The sequence below is a fragment of the Amia ocellicauda genome, chromosome 16 (assembly GCF_036373705.1).
Source record: "Amia ocellicauda isolate fAmiCal2 chromosome 16, fAmiCal2.hap1, whole genome shotgun sequence".
Classification (NCBI taxonomy): domain Eukaryota; kingdom Metazoa; phylum Chordata; class Actinopteri; order Amiiformes; family Amiidae; genus Amia; species Amia ocellicauda.
Window position 1 is genome coordinate 3,676,151 of NC_089865.1, and position 20,046 is coordinate 3,696,196.

The window sequence follows — 20,046 nt, forward strand, 5'->3', positions numbered from 1 at the left end:
ACCTTCTAAAGGCAAGTAACCAGTCAAACCCATCGCATATGTTCTGCCCCTCAGATCAGTTCTTTCATAACTGTCGAGTTGGTTTCCAAAACCTAGTGTCACTGATTGGGTCATTTACGTCTGCTTGAAGGCGGGACTAAGCAGAGTGACAGTCCACAGAGCCTCTGACAGGTTAGAATTATTTAAAAGAAAAACACGGGAGATAGTAATACCGGAGTTTGGAAATGTTATGGAAGCTGGTGATCGACTAAGATTTTCGTAAAATAAGTAAAATATACCGATCCAGTACAGTGCGAATGCGGCGAATGCCATTCAATGCGTTCACAAATCACCAAATAGACCCTGTATGTGGCTTTGTGAATGTTTCAGAGACATGATTGCTGCATTTAACCTCCATGGTCAATGGTTGTACTGCTATAATTTTGGAAATTACTAAAATTAAAAGTGCGCTAAAAGTGCGCTGAAAGTGCGATATATCGATGTTAAGCTTGATGTGCATGTTGTCACACTAAGCGCTCCGGTTCCTACGCTCTGTCCCATTCACATTACGCTCCGGCCCTTCGTGATTTACAAATTAAGCACTGCTTCCAAAAAAGAAATCTACTAACCTTAAGGAACCCGATACAGGGGAATATATTTAGAGAACTTTTCCTCAGATTTTTATGGCAAGTATTTAATTTATCCTCCACAGTTACTTCCAATTCTTGCAGCAGTCATTAAACTAGGTATCTTCTTCCTGGGACAGCAGCTAGAAAAACAACAGCTGCACTGAAGACGTGTGGCTAAAAATGCCTTTTCATATTTTGTGGATTACAGCCTATTCTCACTGATGTGGATGTACACAATAAATACTTAAAGATGTTTAAGTATATATTTAATGCAAAAACAACTTTGTACAAGAAATAAAATAATACAGTATTAAAATACCTTGTATCCACACACCTCTTATATACAATTAGAAAATTCCACAACTGAAGTTTATACAGCATGGGTGCAAAAATATACATATTTTAAGTAAAAAAAAAAAAATCATTCTTTTGTACTTCAAATATTAAGAATGAACCAAATTATAAATCAGGTCATCCGGTTTGGGGAGAGATATGTCTATGACTGTTTAGTCTTTTCTTTATTAAAATCTGACAAAATCTTAATGCAAACACGAGCATGCTAGGTCTTCTGTATTTTTTCTGTTTCTTTTTAAACAAATGAATCCTTATTTACACAACCTTAATGCAGGACTAATTATCAGCAAAATACAGCTTTTGTTTATTAGTTTGAATTCATATTCATCATGTATTTGATAATTGTGCTTTAAAAGTGCATTAAATTGAATATTTGAAATAATTGTATCCATTTCACAGTCTGCCTTTTAACTGACAGACAAAGAGTCGAATCGACATCATCTTAACATGGAGTGCAGTTTAAAGGAAAACAAATTAATAAAGAACAACTGCAGTTTACAGTGTGAATGATGTTCCTTTCAGGTTAAGCTAACCTGATTGACTGGGTCCAAAAGACAAAAGTGCACTAGTGGAGAAGTGCATGGTCTTTAGCCCCCAGCCTAATTTAACAAAAACCGAAATCAAGCTGAAAAAGAGATGCAAAAAGGGAAACGTTTCCAAAAAATAAAATAAACAAATGTCAATATTTAGCAAAAGATACTCTTATACTGACCTCAACAGGAATATTGCCGTGTTTAAGAAATACACGTAAAAAGACATGTTGTAGCTCAGCATTTTCCCTTTTTCATATCCTAAATGTATTTAAATATAAATTCAGATATATATTTATAATATATACAAACATACAGGAGACACTGTAGAGAAACCCCTAGTTTACCCCATAGAGCACTGCAGCATTTAGAGGACTTTAGAAGAGACAGCTGTGGAGAACTTCAGATTACATTTGAAATATAAATCTAACAAAGATTTATACGTAAAGATGCTAGAAATTACAAGAGATAGGAATATTACACTCTCTGGAGCATTACTAATGTTCTCAGCATGTAACTACTAGACACACCTGTGCAAAGATGACAGAGAAACGGTTTAGTGCTGACCCGACAGTATTTGTTAAATCTCTCTAATCCTTCTCTTTGTGCATTGAAATGAAAAGGGGAAAAAACACATTCCTGATCGTTGTGTTCCTAAAACAGTAATGTTTTAGATGCGTGCCAGGAAAGATGCGGAAACCCAGTTCAGTATTCGGGCTTTAAATGGGAGAAGTGAGATAAATAAACATTACCAAATCATGGGGGCAAAATAATAAATACATAAAAGACAAGTCCATTTCAGCAAAGACGGCTTTACGTTTCTTTCATGGGTGCTGCGTTCACCTTTTCTTCGTGCTTATTTACCGAGTCCAGGCAAGCTCAGCTCGTACCTACAGGGGAGCACAGAAGACGTGCAGTCAGTGAATCGTTTGCAGGCAGGGCAACATCCCGCGACTGCAGGGACTTTTCCGGGAATTAAATGACAGAACCACGTTGTTCTCAGGCGATATTTATAGATAATGAAAACCTCCAAAAAAGTGGACATTTCTGCCATGCACACAATGCAGGAAGAGAGAAAAACAAGAACTGGCTGGGGCTTTCCCCTCCAGTCATCCTCCTGGAGGCCGGTATCTTAATTAACAGATTCCTGCTTTCTCAAAATTAGGAACTGTCTGACAGGTTTTCAGCCTCCAGCATGGCAGATTCATACTGGAAGCCCCGAGCAATTAAAGTGAGTGCACAGATGGGAACACCACTAATTACTGCGTCTGCTTCATATATTTGACTTCGACCCGACTCACCAGTATGTGAAGCCTTTTACCAAGTCTTCCTGAGAGAGATCAACCATGACCTATGAAAACAAAACACACGATCGAACGTTAATGCTGTGTGTAAATTAGATGCAATTATCACGTTACCTATCCTTAAAACATTTCACTTTTGAAGGGAAGAAATTGTGAGGCTTTGTCCTATCCGCAAGTTACACACTCATACCCAACTGAGGTTTGATTTATTAACCCATCTATAAAAACGTGGTAGGGTGCTAGTCCGTAATTCGTTAAGATATTAACGTTGTATTACATGAACGGTCAAACAACAACGCTACCGTGCCGATTTCCTTCCTCTCCCTGGAGCGCAGCATTTTGTTGTTCTTCACGGCCACGTCCAACATCCGTCTCTGGGCATCTTCCAGAGACACCGAGTACTCAAACCTGAGGGAGGAAATGGCATGTGTCATAACATGTCACACGGGTCCATTCGCTGGGATCCCACCATGCTGGCTTCCAGGTTTGGGGTCAATTCCATTCTTTCAATTCCGATTCCCTCTCCACTTCTAGTTCTTTTTGCAATTTGACACAATAGGCTCGACTGGAATTGGAACCGAATTCATATGAGGAGTTACAAACAGAACTGGAATGGAAAAGCTGCCATTGACCCCGGCCCGGTGCCCAACCCAACGTACTTCTCATCGTAAAGTGGATCGACGGTGTTCTTCTTCACTGCAGTTCTCTTTCTGTTCCTCCAGCTCCGGTCCGGAAGCAGATAGATCCGCACGTAGGCATCTGTGCCGGTTTCACTGCAAGGGACTAAATTCCTGTAGACCAAAGACAAACAGTTTGAAGAAGTCTACTGCTCATCAGTGTGTACTTCTTTCCGCTACTTCCTCCTATAAAACGGCACTGCCACAGGATTTAACAAACAAAAATCAAGCATATTTAATTTCTGGTGGGAAAAAGAAAATTGCCAGTTTTGCCTCAGATATATTTCTGACATCAAACTATTGAAACTGTTGTAGGGTTCCTATTTTAATCAAACCTTTCATTAAGGGCCTATCGGGGCTTGCAAATCGTATTGTACAGGGAGATGATTTCTGTGGTCAATATTCAGGCCGGGCCTCAAACGTTACCTGCAAGAGATGACCGAGACGAGAAGGTTTTTCCTCAGGGCTGCATAACGAACGGTCAGCTGAATTTGGCCAAAGCCTCCTTGGTGGTTTAGAATAGCCCTGGATATGATACAGACACACACACAGACACACAGCAGAAATCTGGTAAGTAAGTAAATCAATCAATCAATCAAATCAATCAATATCTAATACACATCTCCTGTGTTGCGATGCATACAGAGGGCCCTAAAACAGACCCTAAGACTCGAGGTTCCCTAGTAAACGGATCACTCACTGAGGGTAGGGCGCGCCCCCCTCGGTCAGGTCATAGCGGGAGGAGGCCATGGAGTACTCCGACAGCATGCTGGAGGAGTCGTATCGCCTGTAGAGGGTGCTGTCCCTCCTCGTGGGGGTGGTGGGGGCAGTTTGCTTGCTCTCCGATTGGCCGTCGGGTCGAAGGGCCACAAACCTCCGTCCACCCTCCTCCATGACATCGCTGGGGCCTGGGTAGGGGAGCTGCTCGCTGGGCGTCTGCAGCACCGGGCTGGGGGGCTGTTCGCTGGGCCTCTGCAGCGCCGGGCCGGGGGGCTGCTGGCTGGGCTTCTGCAGCGCCGGGCTCGACTGTTTCACCTCAGCCACCAGTGCCTCCTGAGCGCTGGCTTTCCTGTTCCCGTTGTCGGTGTTCACTTTCTTAGGCTGTGGGTTTTCGATGGTCAAGATCTGTTGTGGGGGAGCAGGAATGACATGGGGTGATTGGGGAAAAGAAACTCTCACAGCAGTGACCATTCCTAGAAAAAGTGCTGCGTCAACAAGTCTATTCTAACACATACTGCACCGGGACGAAACCATACATCTGGCAAGCATTTGTAATCGTGTCTGGACACAGGACTGGCCCGGCTGCACGAATTATGTGCCGGGCCTCGACTGTGAAGGGGATAAGCGACACAGAGTCAAGGCAGCCTACCCGGAGAGTTGCTGTCATCTTGATGGAGCTGTTGGCGCCAGAGCGCTCCAGCTGGAAGCGCTGGTCCATGCTCATGTCGGTGGCAGTGAGCAGGCGGTTGAACGGCAGGGACATCAGCCCCAGAGGGACCTTCTTGTCGACGTCTTTAACCTGGAGAACAAGCGAGGCACCGGCAAGGTAATCAAACTTTCCCGGAACAATCTGTACAAGCAGCCACAGTGTTTAATAGTAACAGTAACGATTATCATCATCATGGTGATCATTTTAACATTTAAAGAGCACACCCCTGTGTATATAATTTATACTGTACCACAACACTGAGCTGCTGGTTCTTAACACTGTGCACAAAGAACGTGAAGCACTGCTCCCACACAGGGTCCTTGGACAGGTATGCAACCTTCGGGAAAACAAAAACACACAGGAGGTCAGCAGATTTTAACGAACACCAGCAACTCGAACATCAAACGACAGAGCATCGAAGGATCGCACGGTCACCCTGGAAAGATCCACACCTTGCTTTTCTGCATCTGCCGATCTACAGTCAATTCCACAAAGGAGTTGGGGTCCATATTCTTTTTTGGGACCTGCAAAGCAGACATGGAGGGGACAGGTACAAGCTTTAGGGATGACGTTCATGGCATTGTGTTGGAAACTCATCTGTGGCGCTACGATGCAGTTTAATACAAAAATGAAAAGGAACAGCAATGTGGAGATAATAAAATTAAAATAAGGTAACTGTAGAACTGACTTCCCTTACACGGAATACCGAGATATGCACGGGAGGGTGACAAGAATGTGAAATATGAGAAAATGGCATGAAGCCAGTCATGATGGGTCTTTAGAGGGGGAGGAGCTTGGTTCCCATCAGCGGGTCAGGCCCTCCCCTCCAGCTCAGTACCTAGACCACCCAGAACCCAGCTGTGTCAATGCAAGCGCAGCTGGATGCAGACCCCTTATATGGCCTGAATTATCAATCAATAGAGCGTTCATACAAAAGTAGGTAAACAATCAAATAATAATAGCAGCATGCTGACACTGATGCAACACAAGAGTTTACACTGAATTACAACACCTTCACGTGACATTCAAATACATGTTGCCAACATCCAACTTTCAATATTACCTTTACAGGCTTGCCTGGTTTCCCATGCTTCCCTGCAAAGTCGTTAGTGTACTCCGTCGTGTTCTTCTGCAGTTACACAAAAGGTGCACAACAACGATCACTACACACAACACAACACAATAAGAAATACACATAATACAATCAAGAAAATAATGACTTAACTTACCGGTAGATTGGAAGCACAGTCTAGGTACACAGCCAGCATGGCACAGGCACGGCCGTTCTGGGTCTAGAAACAGAGCGTTCACAGGGTTAATGTGCCGGCCTCGGGCCTGAACAACAACAACAAGACAGGGTGACTCCTCACCTCAACCAGCTTCTCCTGGTCCTGGACTAGAGATAGCCACTCCAGCTTCAAGTGGATCTTTCCACTGTCGCCTTGATCCAGCTCATACCACTGTGTGGGAAACAGAACAGAGTGAGACGCGCCGGTCACACAGGAAAAGCCACTGCCCTTTCACACACACACTGCCGTGCAGAGACTGAATATGCCAGACAGACTTGAATCTATAGGCTTATGTAGTACCTATATTGGTGCTTTAAGAATAGTTTAATTATATGAGCAAAAATAAGTGCATTCACCAGGTTTTCTTCTGTGTACGGGCTAATACTGAATCAGTTTTAAAAAACACAAACAGCCCATAAGACATACAGGCTTTTTACAATGAAGAATAGCAGTCGCATACATCAAGACTAAAGCTGTAATGGCAATATATATCTGTATTATAAAGCTTTGACATTTGGAAAGTGATTCTGCATAAGAGAGATGCCAGCAATGCTAGCAGAAACCCAACATGTTACACTGAAACCCAGTCTAATCTTGTTCGGTGGAGTGCATTTCAAATACGATCCTCCCCTGTCCAGATCTTTGACTCTTACCTCATCAATAACTCTGTCCTTCATCACTCCCCCAAGATCTAACTGATGACTGCACAGACAGAAAGACAAAAAGAAAGCCACTGAGTGATGAAAAAACCTGGTTATAAAACAACTATCAAGATGTTGCAGTCAAAAGAACATACGATACATGTTCTAAGATACATTATGATGATTCCAGAAAAAATCTAAAGCTTTTTCTGTGGGTCAGGCTCAATTCAGAAACTAAAACCATCCATTTACTATTTCTCCCCGCGTTGTGGAATTCTTGCTCAGAGTTAGAGATTGATATTGAAAGACTGATCGGTCTACAGATCCAGGAGAACATCGCCAGAGGTCGGCTTACCTGCCAAGAAAGTCATCTTTATCCGTGTCCTCATCAAACACCTCTATCTCCAGCTCCTGCCCCGGGGCCTCATGTACAACAAACTGCACACAAGAGCAAATCAATCACAATGTAACAAAAATGTGAATTCCATAATGAGGAGCTTTTTTTTTTTTATTTAAATGGCAGGTCACTTCTAAATTTTAAAACAAAATAACCATAAACAAAACCTCAAAAGGGGTGGATTTCAACAACTGCAATGTACAGAATGTCACATCTGAGGAAAAGATTGAAGACGGGCCTTCAGGGCTCACATAAAACTCCTACAAACAATGACTGTCCAACACACTAAAACTGAAGGGACCGATGGGAATTCAGTAATATGTGTTCCAATGTTTTTTGTCAGCTCTTTCTTTCCGCAATGTTGTTTAGGATGAAACTCATCTTGATAGTTACCTCAAAAACCTCATTCCATCGGGGGTCCAGGTTCTCCTTCACCGTTTTGCTCTTAAACTTCTGAGTGCCCACCCTCAGGATGGTGTAGGGGTCCGACTTGCCTTTCACCATCCCCAGCATGTAGGAGTCGCTGGCAATGAGATCCTGCGCCTCAATGAGGTGAACCCGGACGACCCCCTGCAAACACACAACATGGCGTCACTGCACCGCTCCCAGACCTGAGCATTTATTTTTTCCCAGGTCTGCATGTTGAAAAGCTATGAGCGCACAATTATATCATAATTAATAATGACAGCTTGGGCTGTGTCCCAAGATAAAATGCTCTACTCAGGAGAACAGACTGACAGATGGACAAACTTTGGAAGGAGGGAACCTTTGTAAGCAGGTTTATCATTGGTTATTCTCTGTCGCACCTGTGAAAATCCGAGTACATACCCGGGGAAGAGGGAACCTCATCTGTGCAATCTGCACCTGGTCAATGAGCGGGATGCACAGGCGGTTGGGCAGAACCATGAAGGATGAGATGATATCCATGATGGCCGACTCAGAGAGGTTACTGCGTCACAGCAAGGGTATAACAAGTGTCATGGAAACGTACAGCACAAATAAATAATATTGGAGGTTTTTGGAGACAGAAATGGGCGATTTCCAGATCCCGTACTGCGTCCTGTTTTATAGCTTTTCTGATTTCATTGTTCAATACAATGCCTTGACATCTCTGGAATGTGGAGGAACAGTCTCTTCAAATATCTAATCCAGTGCTGAACTTATACATTCCTCAACTGTGATGCAAATTAATTTAGTATGCATCAATAACTTCGATCATTAGATAAATACATATGGCTTAATGTATACAGTGCATCCGGAAAGTATTCACAGGGCTTCACTTTTTCCACATTTTGTTATGTTACAGCCTTATTCCACAATGGATTAAATTCATTATTTTCCAAAAAATTCTACAAACAAAACCCCATAATGACAACGTGAAAGATATTGGTTTGAAATCTTTGCAAATGTATTAAAAATAAAAAACAAAAAAAGCACATAATTTTTGGGCAGTTTCTCCCATTCTTCTTTGCAGGACCTCTCAAGCTCCATCAGGTTGGATGGGGAGCGTCGGTGCACAGCCATTTTCAGATCTCTCCAGAGATGTTCAGTCGGGTTCAAGTCTGGGCTCTGGCTGGGCCACTCAAGGACATTCACATAGTTGTCCTGTAGCCACTCCTTTGTTATCTTGGCTGTGTGCTTAGGGTCGTTGTCCTGTTGGAAGATGAACCTTCGCCCCAGTTTGAGGTCCAGAGCGCTCTGGAGCAGGTTTTCATCAAGGATGTCTCTGTACATTGCTGCATTCATCTCTCTCTTGATCCTGACTAGTCTCCCAGTTCCTGCCGCTGAAAAACATCCCCACAGCATGATGCTGCCACCACCAGGCTTCACTGTAGGGATGGTATTGGCCAGGTGATGAGCGGTGCCTGGTTTCCTCCAGACATGACGCTTGCCATTCAGGCCAAAGAGTTCAATCTCATGGTCTGAGAGTCCTTCAGGTGCCTTTTGGCAAACTCCAGGCGGGCTGTCATGTGCCTTTCACTGAGGAGTGGCTTCTGTCTGGCCACTCTACCATACAGGCCTGATTGGTGGAGAGCTGCCGAGATGGTTGTTCTTCTGGAAGGTTCTCCTCTCTACACAGAGACATGCTGGAGCTCTGTCAGAGTGACCATTGGGTTCTTGGTCACCTCCCTGACTAAGACCCTTCTCCCCTGATTCTTCCATTTACAGATGATGGAGGCCGCTGTGCTCATTGGGACCTTCAATGCTGCAGAAATTTTTCTGTACTCTTCCCCAGATCTGTGCCTTGATACAATCCTGTCTCGGAGGTCTACAGACAATTCCTTGGACTTCATGGCTTGGTTTGTGCTCTGACATGCACTGTTAACTGTGGGACTTTATATAGACAGGTGTGTGCCTTTCCAAATCATGTCCAATCAACTGAATTTACCACTGGTGGACTCCAATCAAGTTGTAGAAACATCTCAAGGATGATCAGTTGAAACAGGATGCACCTGAGCTCAATTTTGAATGTCATGGCAAAGGCTGTGAATACTTATGTACATATGCTTTTTTGTTTTTTATTTTTAATAAATTTGCAAAGATTTCAAACAAACTTCTTTCATGTTGTCATTATGGGGTTTTGTTTGTAGAATTTTGAGGAAAATAATTAATTTAATCCATTGTGGAATAAGGCTGTAACATAAGAAAATGTGGGAAAAGTGAAGTGCTGTGAATACTTTCCGGATGCACTGTACAGATGGCTAGTTAACACTTTCAATGTATATCATTGAAAAAAAATAAAAAAAATAAAAGTATAACCTACTTGAATGCTGGACTGTCCAGCAAATTTGTTACTCCAGTCCAGTCAATATCGAGAGTCTGTAAAAACAGAAAACAGGTTTAATACTTCATGCCTTATTCATCCGGAAAAATGGCAAAACCCGACTGAAAGAACATTATGTGCAGATCAGATAAACGGATTAAAACAGTTTCCCTCACAGGCGTCCAATACCGCGGCTGACAACAATAGCTGGACAGGACCGACATCATTGCAAGATGCATTACATTTGTCAGGCTTCTTCAAGCTCAGGACTGGATGACAGTATCTGTCCCGTTAGTCAACTTAAGAAACCAACATCAGGCAGAAACCAAAAGAACACAGATACAATATCATCTATGTTTTCCCAGGAACAGGTTTATTGGCTGGGAACTGTACACTGTGTTCACTAACACTTAAAGGCACCTATGGAGATTCATCTAATTTCATTAAATACATTCACAGGAGGAAATTAGTCAAAATCTTGCACTGAAGGCCCTTCCGTTCCAGGTTATACCCTTCACATTTAATTATCCTTGGAAAGCATGTTAATACAGCAATGTAAATAAGGCAAATGGTTCTAAAAACAGCTCCAAAACCTTGTACAGGTCTTGTACAGCACTTCAAATCATCAGTTATTCTGAAGAACTAGATTTTCCAGTTCACCCAACCCTGAAACTAACAACAAAACGTGCTTCCTCCCAAGTCATCGGCCGTGTCAATCATCAACAGCTATTTCTACATTCATGATCAGTGAGGACTGCTCCTTCAATTCCTGCTGAACTTACCGGTCGACGGATAAAGAACATCGTGATCCCACCCACCAGGGGTGACTGACCAATCAGTGGCTCCAGAATCACACGCAAGACTCCATGAAGCTAAAGTGGGAAGAAAAATCCTTTAGTTCCACAGAAAAATCATGAGTTAGGCACAGATTCTTCAATCAGGCAAAAGCTACTTCAACTCCACAGTGTACATTTTTCATTTGACTTTTTCTTTCTTGCAAAACTTTCAAGGAACTCTGGTTTGGCAAATGAAGCGGTCGCCTCTTCATGCTTAAAATAGCCTCATAATTTAACAATTCACCAGTGTCAATTCCCCCACTACAATACTGAATAAACCAGGGCCTAATTCTCATTATCTGAAATATCTTAAAACTGTATCCTGAATAATGTAATTCAACACTTGCAATCAGAACTTGCAATTTCAAACATTAACAGAAATGGTGGGGTAGATGACTTAATTTTCTGGAATGCATCTTAAATATCCTGATGGAACAGGATTAAGCATTATATGAGCACTATGTTGAGTTTCCTGAAATTCAGGTTATCCCACCTGCACCCCCTGCACCCCGGCTGTGATGGGTTTCTTCACTGCGGCAACAATGTCCAAGTCTCCGACATAGCTGGAAAGGCATGGTTAAAAAAACAGCCTTATTCTTGTCCCTCACACAGTAGGCCACAAACAGGAACACTGGCCACCATTATTATTATTATTATATTATATTATATATATTATTAATTTCTTAGCAGATGCCCTTATCCATGGGGACTTACATTTTACATAAGAAACTTTTACAATCAGTACTAAATACAATAAGCATCGTATAAGCAATAATCCAAAACTAGCAAACTGTTTAAAGGCTGATACTCAGAGCAGGATGCAGAAAACAAGACGAGCCAGTGAACAACGGGACCATGGTCAACCCACACAAATGCCTGCTAGGCAATGTCTTCTAAACGATTGTGCAAGTGCCAAGTCCAATCCATGCTATTTCTTGACAGCTCATTGGATAACAGCAAATATTTGGGAGCTTTTTCCTACAGGTTCCAGACCCCAGTAACTTTTGGTTTTCTCAAGTTGAAGTGGCTTTGGTTTGTTAATCTGTCTGGGAGAGTTCTGATCCATACAGTCTGAGACATCTGCGTCTGCGAAAATACAGACCTCAACACTTGTGTATTGATTTGGGCTGCCCAGTGCCATTTGACCATACCTCAAATTGAGATCCAAGATCACTTGTCTCTTGTCCACCTCGTCTGTGTACGACTTCACTCCGTTTATCCTGAGGGGCTGAGGAACAGAGTTTATTCATTGTATTAAACTTTTCAAACAAGACTCTCCATTAGCATGTACAGGTAACAGGTCTGTGCTTCAGAAATCAGATTCAAAATCAGGAACGAAGATGAGAAAGAACCAAAACCCTTCTAAAGCCACACTTTGGATGAGCGAATGGAGTCGACGAGTTTACCTTTTGTCCAAAATGGACCTTGGTGAAAGTGAAGGTCTTAAGATGGTGACTAGATGTTCTGATTGAAGGCTGGATCTTCTCCTTCAACAACCTTTCCATGTAAATCCCGAAGTAAGGCCAGGCTTGCTGCAGTATCTGTGGAGACACGAGAGCTCAGGTCCACATTCTGCACGAATCCTGTTTCAATGGTATTCGAAAGTATAGCACATAGCCAACAGCACCAGCTTACAAACAGCTTCACATCAAACACAAGCTGTAGTTACATTTGTTCGATGTCACGTTTACCAATTAACACCTCATCACAGATGGTGCTTATACAGGATTTTATTCCAAGAAAATAAAAAATAAGAAATCCTTCAGTACCTTGTTCAGCCAGTCGGCCCTTTCCACATCTGGGAAATGGACCTGCAGAAATACAGAAAGAAAACCCGATTTAAAAGTGGAGACTATAGCACAGAATACAGTCTTCTATAATAAATACAAATCTATAACATTAGTGTCTCATATCACAGTGTAGATATAGAACAGGTTTACAAAGTGATTTGAAACACATGGTGATCACTTTAAATGAGAATCAAAATACTGTAAACTGAGACTGCAGCTGAAAAATGTGCCCAATTAAAAGAAAATGTATACAAAATAAATAAACAAACACCACTTATTTCCTGTCAACAGAAGCTGAAAGTCTAAACTCAACAACACAGGACTGTACATCTTGCCACAGCATGTACATACAGAATATAAAATAGTTAATATGAACTTGTTTTTGGCGTGTGGGAATGTTCATCTCTCAAATTCCCTTCCCAGAGAGTCTGCAGGAGCTATATTAATACCCGAGGCAGATAACCGGCCATCGCGTGTGTGGAGTGTTGGGAGATGAAAGACGAGGGATTGCAATACTTAGGACAAACCTCGTGCAAATACATTCTACACAATAGGCTGGTCCAGGAAGGGAAGACAACCCTGAAGGGATCTGAATTCACGTTGGATGTTTTTAACTACCACACAGAGCGAGGAAAAAACAGAAAACTGCGCAACAGCCAGTTCATTACACCGGCACTGAAACACACACAGTGACAGAGACGTGGCCTTCTGTATCCTCTCATTACATTAAAAGGCATACCTTCATTAGGATTAAAAAGTAGCCTGCTTGGTTACACATCTAGTCTGAAAGCAACGGGGGTTCATATCGATGTAAACCTGGAATCTGACGCAGCCAGTGAGATATGAAAGAGGTTTCTTATCTCAGAGGCTGCAGAAGTACAAATCCACACCTTCAAAGTTATTAATATTCATTTATTTATGTATTTATTGGACTTCAGTCACTTCGTAGTGTCAGCAGTAAAGCCTTGCGTCAGAGAAATCAATCGGCTTGGGGAGCAAAAACAGATCAGTAGCAAGCAGGCCGGTAACTTCACAGACTCCCCTCCGCGTGAGAAGTGCAGATTCCTTGGCCGAGCTACAGTCTTATTAGCACAATTGAAAACAAGGCTATTTTTAAGGCCAGAATAAATTGCTTTCTACATCATTAGCCGGTACACTGCCGTGTCCCAACACCACACTAGCAGGACTCAATTTGTAAAGCTCACGGAGATTTCATATTAATGAAGCACCAATCCCCAGTAGGAAAACCGAGGCGATGCACTTTGCCACATTAAATAGGTCCTCTCCTCCGGCTGATCTCTGTGCACAGTGTCCCTGCCCCTTTGGCTTTAACAGAGTCAGGACACACAGAGACAAAAAAAGGCACCTGCATAATTCACATTACAATAACACGGTACCTGCGATGTGAGAAGGCTATGTTAATTTCCTTTAGAGCTCTTGGGTTTATGAAAATATGAGCAGCCTTTGCTCCAGGATCTGAATAACGCAATTCCTCCTGGAAAACTAGAACTTGTTTAAAGCTCAATTCTAAAAGTGTATTAAATAACATGTCACACACCGGGCTAGCGCACATGTAGTTATCAGTTCATCTCACAACCGAAGGAATCACTGGGAGAGTGCTTTCAGCTGGATGAGGACGGTAAGGACAGTTGGTCAGCGTCCGCTGCACTCCAATGCACACATTAAGGGTGCAAATTCCTGAGCAGATGTATTTTTACTGGCAGTTTTCATCATTTCATGTCATCCTGGAAGTGTGCGCGGCCTCATGTTTGTGGACAAATGCCCGTCTGGGTTCTGCAGCTCTAAGCGCTCAGTTTTGGAACAGAATGCTGTAGAACCGGGAATAGTGCACAATTCAAGTGAACACAGAGACCAGTCAAACCTGTACCGAGATCACCTCATCACGATCCGGACACACATTCTGTCCACACGCTGTTTTCAAATGAGAAATCCTGTGAAATCAGCAATAAAGTGCCTCAACTGTACATACTTCACTTTAGAGGAGAAATAATAATGTTTGACCTGTCTAACAGTCTTTGGGCTCAATCTTACAAATGTAATGTTCCTCCTGGTCTCAAATACAACAAACATACCACAGAGAATGACTGTAGAATTGTAAAGTGTGGTAGAATATATATATTTTAAATGGGCATAGTTCATGTTCGATTGAAATCAAGAGTTTGTTATTCACTAAGTTTACAACCCTATTAAACAAAGTCACTGGCTCTGCTTTTCAAAAAGTGATCCAGAAACCATTCTCTTCATGTCTCTTCTGCTGTTGGTCTGTACATTTCTCATGTGATGTCCACACTGAGTTCAGGTCTGCCTGATTGGATGTACTGCCCTCACTGCAGAGGGAGGCTGCGGACAATATCGACGCGACGCGATCTCCCTCCTCACAGCGTTCGAGATGCACCCGTAACTCAGGCACTGGGCTCTGCAGCTGCAGCTCAGGTGCGCGGAGATGAGGCCAGCGGATTACCGTACAATAGAGAGCTCTTATTCTGGTATGTACTGCACTCCTGTAGAGCAGGTCCTGCTGTATGGGAAGACCTGTTCACCTGCAGCCTGTACTGGCCAGTCAAGGGACAACCTTGTTCATAACCGATTCCAGTCCAAATCTGGAGTGAGTTTTCCTTCTACAACTACTAATCATGCAGTCTGGGTGTCATAAACCCTTTATATTTAAACACCAGAGCAGTAAGGAGATGACCATCAGAAAGCGTCACATGGGATGCATCTGAACATCAAGTACATGCGATTCTAAAATACATTACAAGCTTTGCATTAACTGAGCTTTGAAGAAAAGTACATAAAAATAAATAAAATGCAACAAATGCAATGTTATACATGATTAATACATATTTGAGAGGCCTGGACAACTTGCATGACTGTGTCTCTCCGGGAACAGGGTTCACTTTTCACTTTTTGTTTCAACAAGACCAGTTACTATCACTGACACAAAGACAAAAGGCTTCTTTTAAAATTTCCATAACTGTCTCACACATATAATGAGAGTTGGGAGGGGTAACAGGTGTGGCCTGGAGTTATTTAGGAATGAATTCCAGAACAGCTCAGCTGACATACTTTAAGTTTAAACAGAGGAAATGATAATATAAAAATCTAATAAAAACACATGGAAATTAGAGAAAAGTAACAGAAGAAGCCCTTTCTACTCATCTATGGCCTGATAGAAGGCGCTTGATCATCTGCAGGGGAGGGAATCAGCTTGATATAAACTGTAACATCCACTGGGTGTGAAAGGAGACCTTGCAGTAAATAAAATAATATAGAGAGATAGAAACATTGTGCATTTGTTTGGAGGAAGAAAATCAGTATCTTCTTGGTAGTAAGATACTTAGCTGACCAAGGCATGATTACTGACATTAAAGTGAGAGAGACTAACATGTATCACAGGAACATGACACGGCTCGCGCAGCAGAAGCTCCTCAAAGTGTATGCGGTTCTCTTTCGACAAATAAACACCCTGGATGGAGCTACAGGTTCAGTCAGCAGGCCTGCAGTCCCTCACCCGATCTTTGCGTTTCTTTTTTTTTTTTAAACAACTTCACTGATGATCCCTGAGTGTACAGGACTGGATGGAGAAACCACAGAGCCGCCAAGGAAACTGTAATCAAAGCGGGATGCTGTCACCCACACCCACAGACCTGTGCTGGAATGACAGTTCTGGTTCAAGCTGCACGGGAACACACACAACTACATTCTTCAGGCGGCAGAGAGCTCTCGGACGAACTTCACCAGCCTGTCTGTGACCCATCCTTTTGAAAGAATGTCCACTATTGTACTACAGCAAATTGTGTATACACACACACACACACACACACACACACACACACACACACATATATATATATATTATATACACATGTAGAAGCACCAACAGCAGTGGATTGATACAGGTGGATGAAGAGGATATAAATAAAATATGTATTTACAATGTGCCACTTTTATGATGTACTTTTAACAGTTGGGAAATGGAAAGCTGACAAGTTTATTTTGTGAATAAACACCACAGAGAACCTCAGCCCTGTCAAGTTCTCGCCGCCCCTCACCTCGCCAGGTGCTCTTACCCCCGGGGCCTCGGGCACCCCCTGCTCTCACCGCGGGGGCGTCAGCCTGGTGCCAAGCAAGCACGAGGCAAGTCAGTGAAACACAGAGACAACAACAGGCCTGACGGGTGGCAGCTCCACTTCTCAAAACAGGCATGCTTTGATTACTTAATTGCTCTCAAAAATCAACATCTCTTCTAAAAGTAAAATGCACTGATGGGCTGAATAAAAACCCTTCACATGAGTTCCTATGTTCTGGTTCTGTAAACTGAATGGGTGTTGTTCTCAGTTTCAACAATCTGGTGCTAATGAGAGTGTCTTCTCACACCTTGGCACACCTGGTCTCACAAACACCAGGGACACTGTAGATGTTCTACCACAAGGGGAAACCTCTTGTCTGTTTCCAGATCAGCCCGAGTCATGTCTTAGCCGGGTCTGGCTGCAGAGAGTGGTCCCCCTTTCCGATTACAATAGAAATGACCGAGTTATAAATAAGATCCCAGAGAAGAAAGTTAATCTGTGTGACAAACTGTAGGAAATGTCTCTTACTGGCTGTTATTCATTAGCATTAGTTTCTCACATTATAGATGGTTTCACAAACTGAACCTCCTCCTTATACATGCAATGAATCTGACAATCTGGAAACGCAGGTTGGACCTACAGCTGAGGCACAGGTGCGTGGTGAGAGACACATGCATGCACACATACATACATACATACATACATACCCACGCAGGCATGTTCAGGGCTTTGATCTCCTTGTTGATGACAAGTCGCTCGTTCTCCAAGAAGTCGAAAGCCGTGTCCAGCCGGGCGCGCTTGCGCGTCGTGTTCTTCCTCCACCAGGTGACCAGCATCAGGCAGAAGAGCACCCAGGTGATGCTGAGCCCCAGGTAGCCCGTCATGTACACCGGGAACAGGAACAGCACAGCCCTGCCGAAGTACAGCAGGATCTCCATCAGAGCCTTGTTGACCGCGTTGGTGCTGTCCCCCGGGTGCCCCTCCGCGGCGTCCTCCACCCTCTTGAGGACAGGGTTGGGGTCCAGCTGGGCGGCGGCGGCGTGGTGGTTGGCAGGACCTCTGTGGGTCGCCCCCTGGTACCCGTTGTGGAGGTCCGGCGGGGTGTGAGCGCTGAGGTCCGAGGTGGACGCATGCACCCCCCCCACCCCGTTCCTGGCTTTCTCGTGCGCCCGTCTCATGTTGCTGCTCCCGAAACCTCGGGGCTCCGGAGCTCGTCAGACGGGTCTGTCGGCTATAGACGCAGAGGGAGATCTGAGCAGAAGAAAACAAAATCCATACAAGTGATGTGAATGTCTTCAGTCCAGGTGCACACCCTTCCCCACCATGCAGGACGAGTTCATGGTCGCTGTGGTTCCTTGGCTGGCTTTTTAAAGATCTGGTGCCACATCGTTGTTGTGAGTCGAGCTGCTCCCTTGCGGACTCTTTTTTCTCGCTCTGGCACTTCCGTGTTTTGGGCTCAGGTGATTCCAGTTTGGGAGGCTGGAGGACCCGCCCCCTGAGCTGCGCCTCTGCAGGACTGTCTACAGGGAAGCGGAGCTGCCGAGCCACACTTGGGCAGCACGACAGAGCCAATTCGCCATCAATCGCTGCAAATGCGCTACTGCAGCACTGATCTGACAGCCTTCACTTATAATGTATAGGTTCTGCCACTTGCAGGCTACTTGTTTCTACAATTAAATATATTTAAATGTAGTGTAACACGCACCTTCTCAGTCGTTCTCTTGCTGTACAATTAGGTTACACTATACAATTACATTTTATTAAATAATACTAATCGTTCATGTTATTCATTGTTGTAAGTTATGTTTTAGCACACCATTTTGTGTGTTTCTTGGTAGTTTTTGCACCCTTTTGCCACACAACCATGTATTTTTATTTGACCTATTTTTTTATATTTGCACTGTGTATAAAATGACATGCAGGGATTGAATGTTACACTCGTGACATTAATACATTGTTTGAGGTCACTTTGTTGTTTACACCTCCAGCCCCCACTGCCACCCCCGCCTTGTGGAGTGTCCCCTTGATTGACAGCTCAGATATGGCGACCCTAGCTAGCTCTAGATCTCAACTCATTATCAGTGGAGCAGTAACTTTAGCTAATGGGTTAATAAGTCTTCATAATGTGTTAAAGTTGCATTCCAGTCATTTTGGAGGGTTGTGTACCCATTCTGTCCAATCAGACACTTTCTTTCTTTATTTTTGCATATTGAGGGGACCCTGTTTTGTTCACAATACCATTCCCTCTTGCACTGAACAATGCTCAGGGATGTGTCCATACTGAAGCACTTTTAGGGGTGAGGAGGTGGAGAAGGTGTCTATATTGTCTATTGTGTTCATGGCAATAAGGTATCACTGTTGTCTATTGTGTTAATATCAATTTTAAAATAATAGCACATGGTAGCAAATATGATGGTACATTTTTGACGAATTGATATGAATGGCCCAGCTTATCCTTATAATTTGCTTCAATCTTATTTTACAAACTGAGTTTTTAAAAGCCATTTTACAAAACAATCTGCCCAGGGGAGCATGTCCCCAGACCCCCCCAGCAGATGTCGGCCCCTCATGCCCTCATAATAATCATGCCCCCCTATTTCACAAATGCCCCTGCTGTGATGATATCATCTCCGACCCACTGCACGCTACTCTGGCGCTGTATCCTGTGCTTGGTTTTGGTGTAATTGGGATGGTGCAGTATATTATATTTTGCACTTATTGTAATATGAGATTTGCTTGTGAAAATAATGTTTCACTGTTGTTTGTTGACCTGGATAAGGGCCCCCAAGCTAATGAACACATATTCTATTATATATATATATAAATTATACATATTTTCAAAGCATTCATCAGTTGCTGTGCATGATTTTAATCTCCATGAGCGCCTTCTCTCCTCACTGCAGGTGTTGATCTGTATTAAAACAGACTGTAAGTCAGTAGCACAGCATGGTCTCTCTAGAGCCAGTTCACTGCTCTTTACTGCAGCCCTTCATCCACGCCTTCCCTGTGTCAGACCTGCAGGCTCCAGCTGTGAACACACCTCGCTACCCGAGCAGCGCTCACAACATTTGATTAACAAATTGAAGATGTTTTTCACAATGGAAGCTGCAAAGTCCTTTCTGAACAACATCGCCACCTAGCGCCAACACAGACTGTGTGTCAGCAGACAAACAGTTTCCTGCTGGATGTGTTGGCCTGTTCTTTGTAATTATTTTAATATAGTGAATATGAAGATGTCTATTGTGAGCTCCCAGAGTACAGACCTACAGCTCAACCCTGCTCTGCAGTGCAGCTCAGATTTCAGTCTGTTTCCTGACTGAGCTGTTGCAAACATCT

General features: G+C 43.4%; 1 protein-coding gene across 2 annotated transcripts; it reads right to left on the reverse strand.

Annotated features, from left to right (window-relative positions):
• Positions 1-857: 857 nt before the first annotated feature.
• esyt3 (extended synaptotagmin-like protein 3) lies at positions 858-18,152 on the reverse strand. 2 transcript variants are annotated; one of them, XM_066687868.1, is made up of 23 exons: positions 17,418-18,152; positions 12,599-12,640; positions 12,236-12,370; positions 11,981-12,057; positions 11,323-11,392; positions 10,776-10,865; positions 9,994-10,049; positions 8,058-8,178; positions 7,623-7,799; positions 7,188-7,270; positions 6,845-6,893; positions 6,273-6,362; positions 6,132-6,194; positions 5,966-6,031; positions 5,355-5,426; positions 5,153-5,239; positions 4,843-4,992; positions 4,174-4,598; positions 3,900-3,998; positions 3,456-3,587; positions 3,099-3,204; positions 2,794-2,843; positions 858-2,382 (listed from the first exon to the last, which is right to left on the reverse strand). In XM_066687868.1, exons 1-23 carry the CDS (start codon positions 17,886-17,888, stop codon positions 2,349-2,351), a joined length of 2,745 nt encoding a protein of 914 aa, XP_066543965.1. In that variant the 5' UTR covers positions 17,889-18,152; the 3' UTR covers positions 858-2,348. The 2 variants fall into 2 exon arrangements, with proteins under 2 accessions (XP_066543965.1, XP_066543966.1); XM_066687869.1 differs by having other exon boundaries at positions 3,074-3,204.
• Between the last annotated feature and the right edge of the window lie 1,894 nt (positions 18,153-20,046).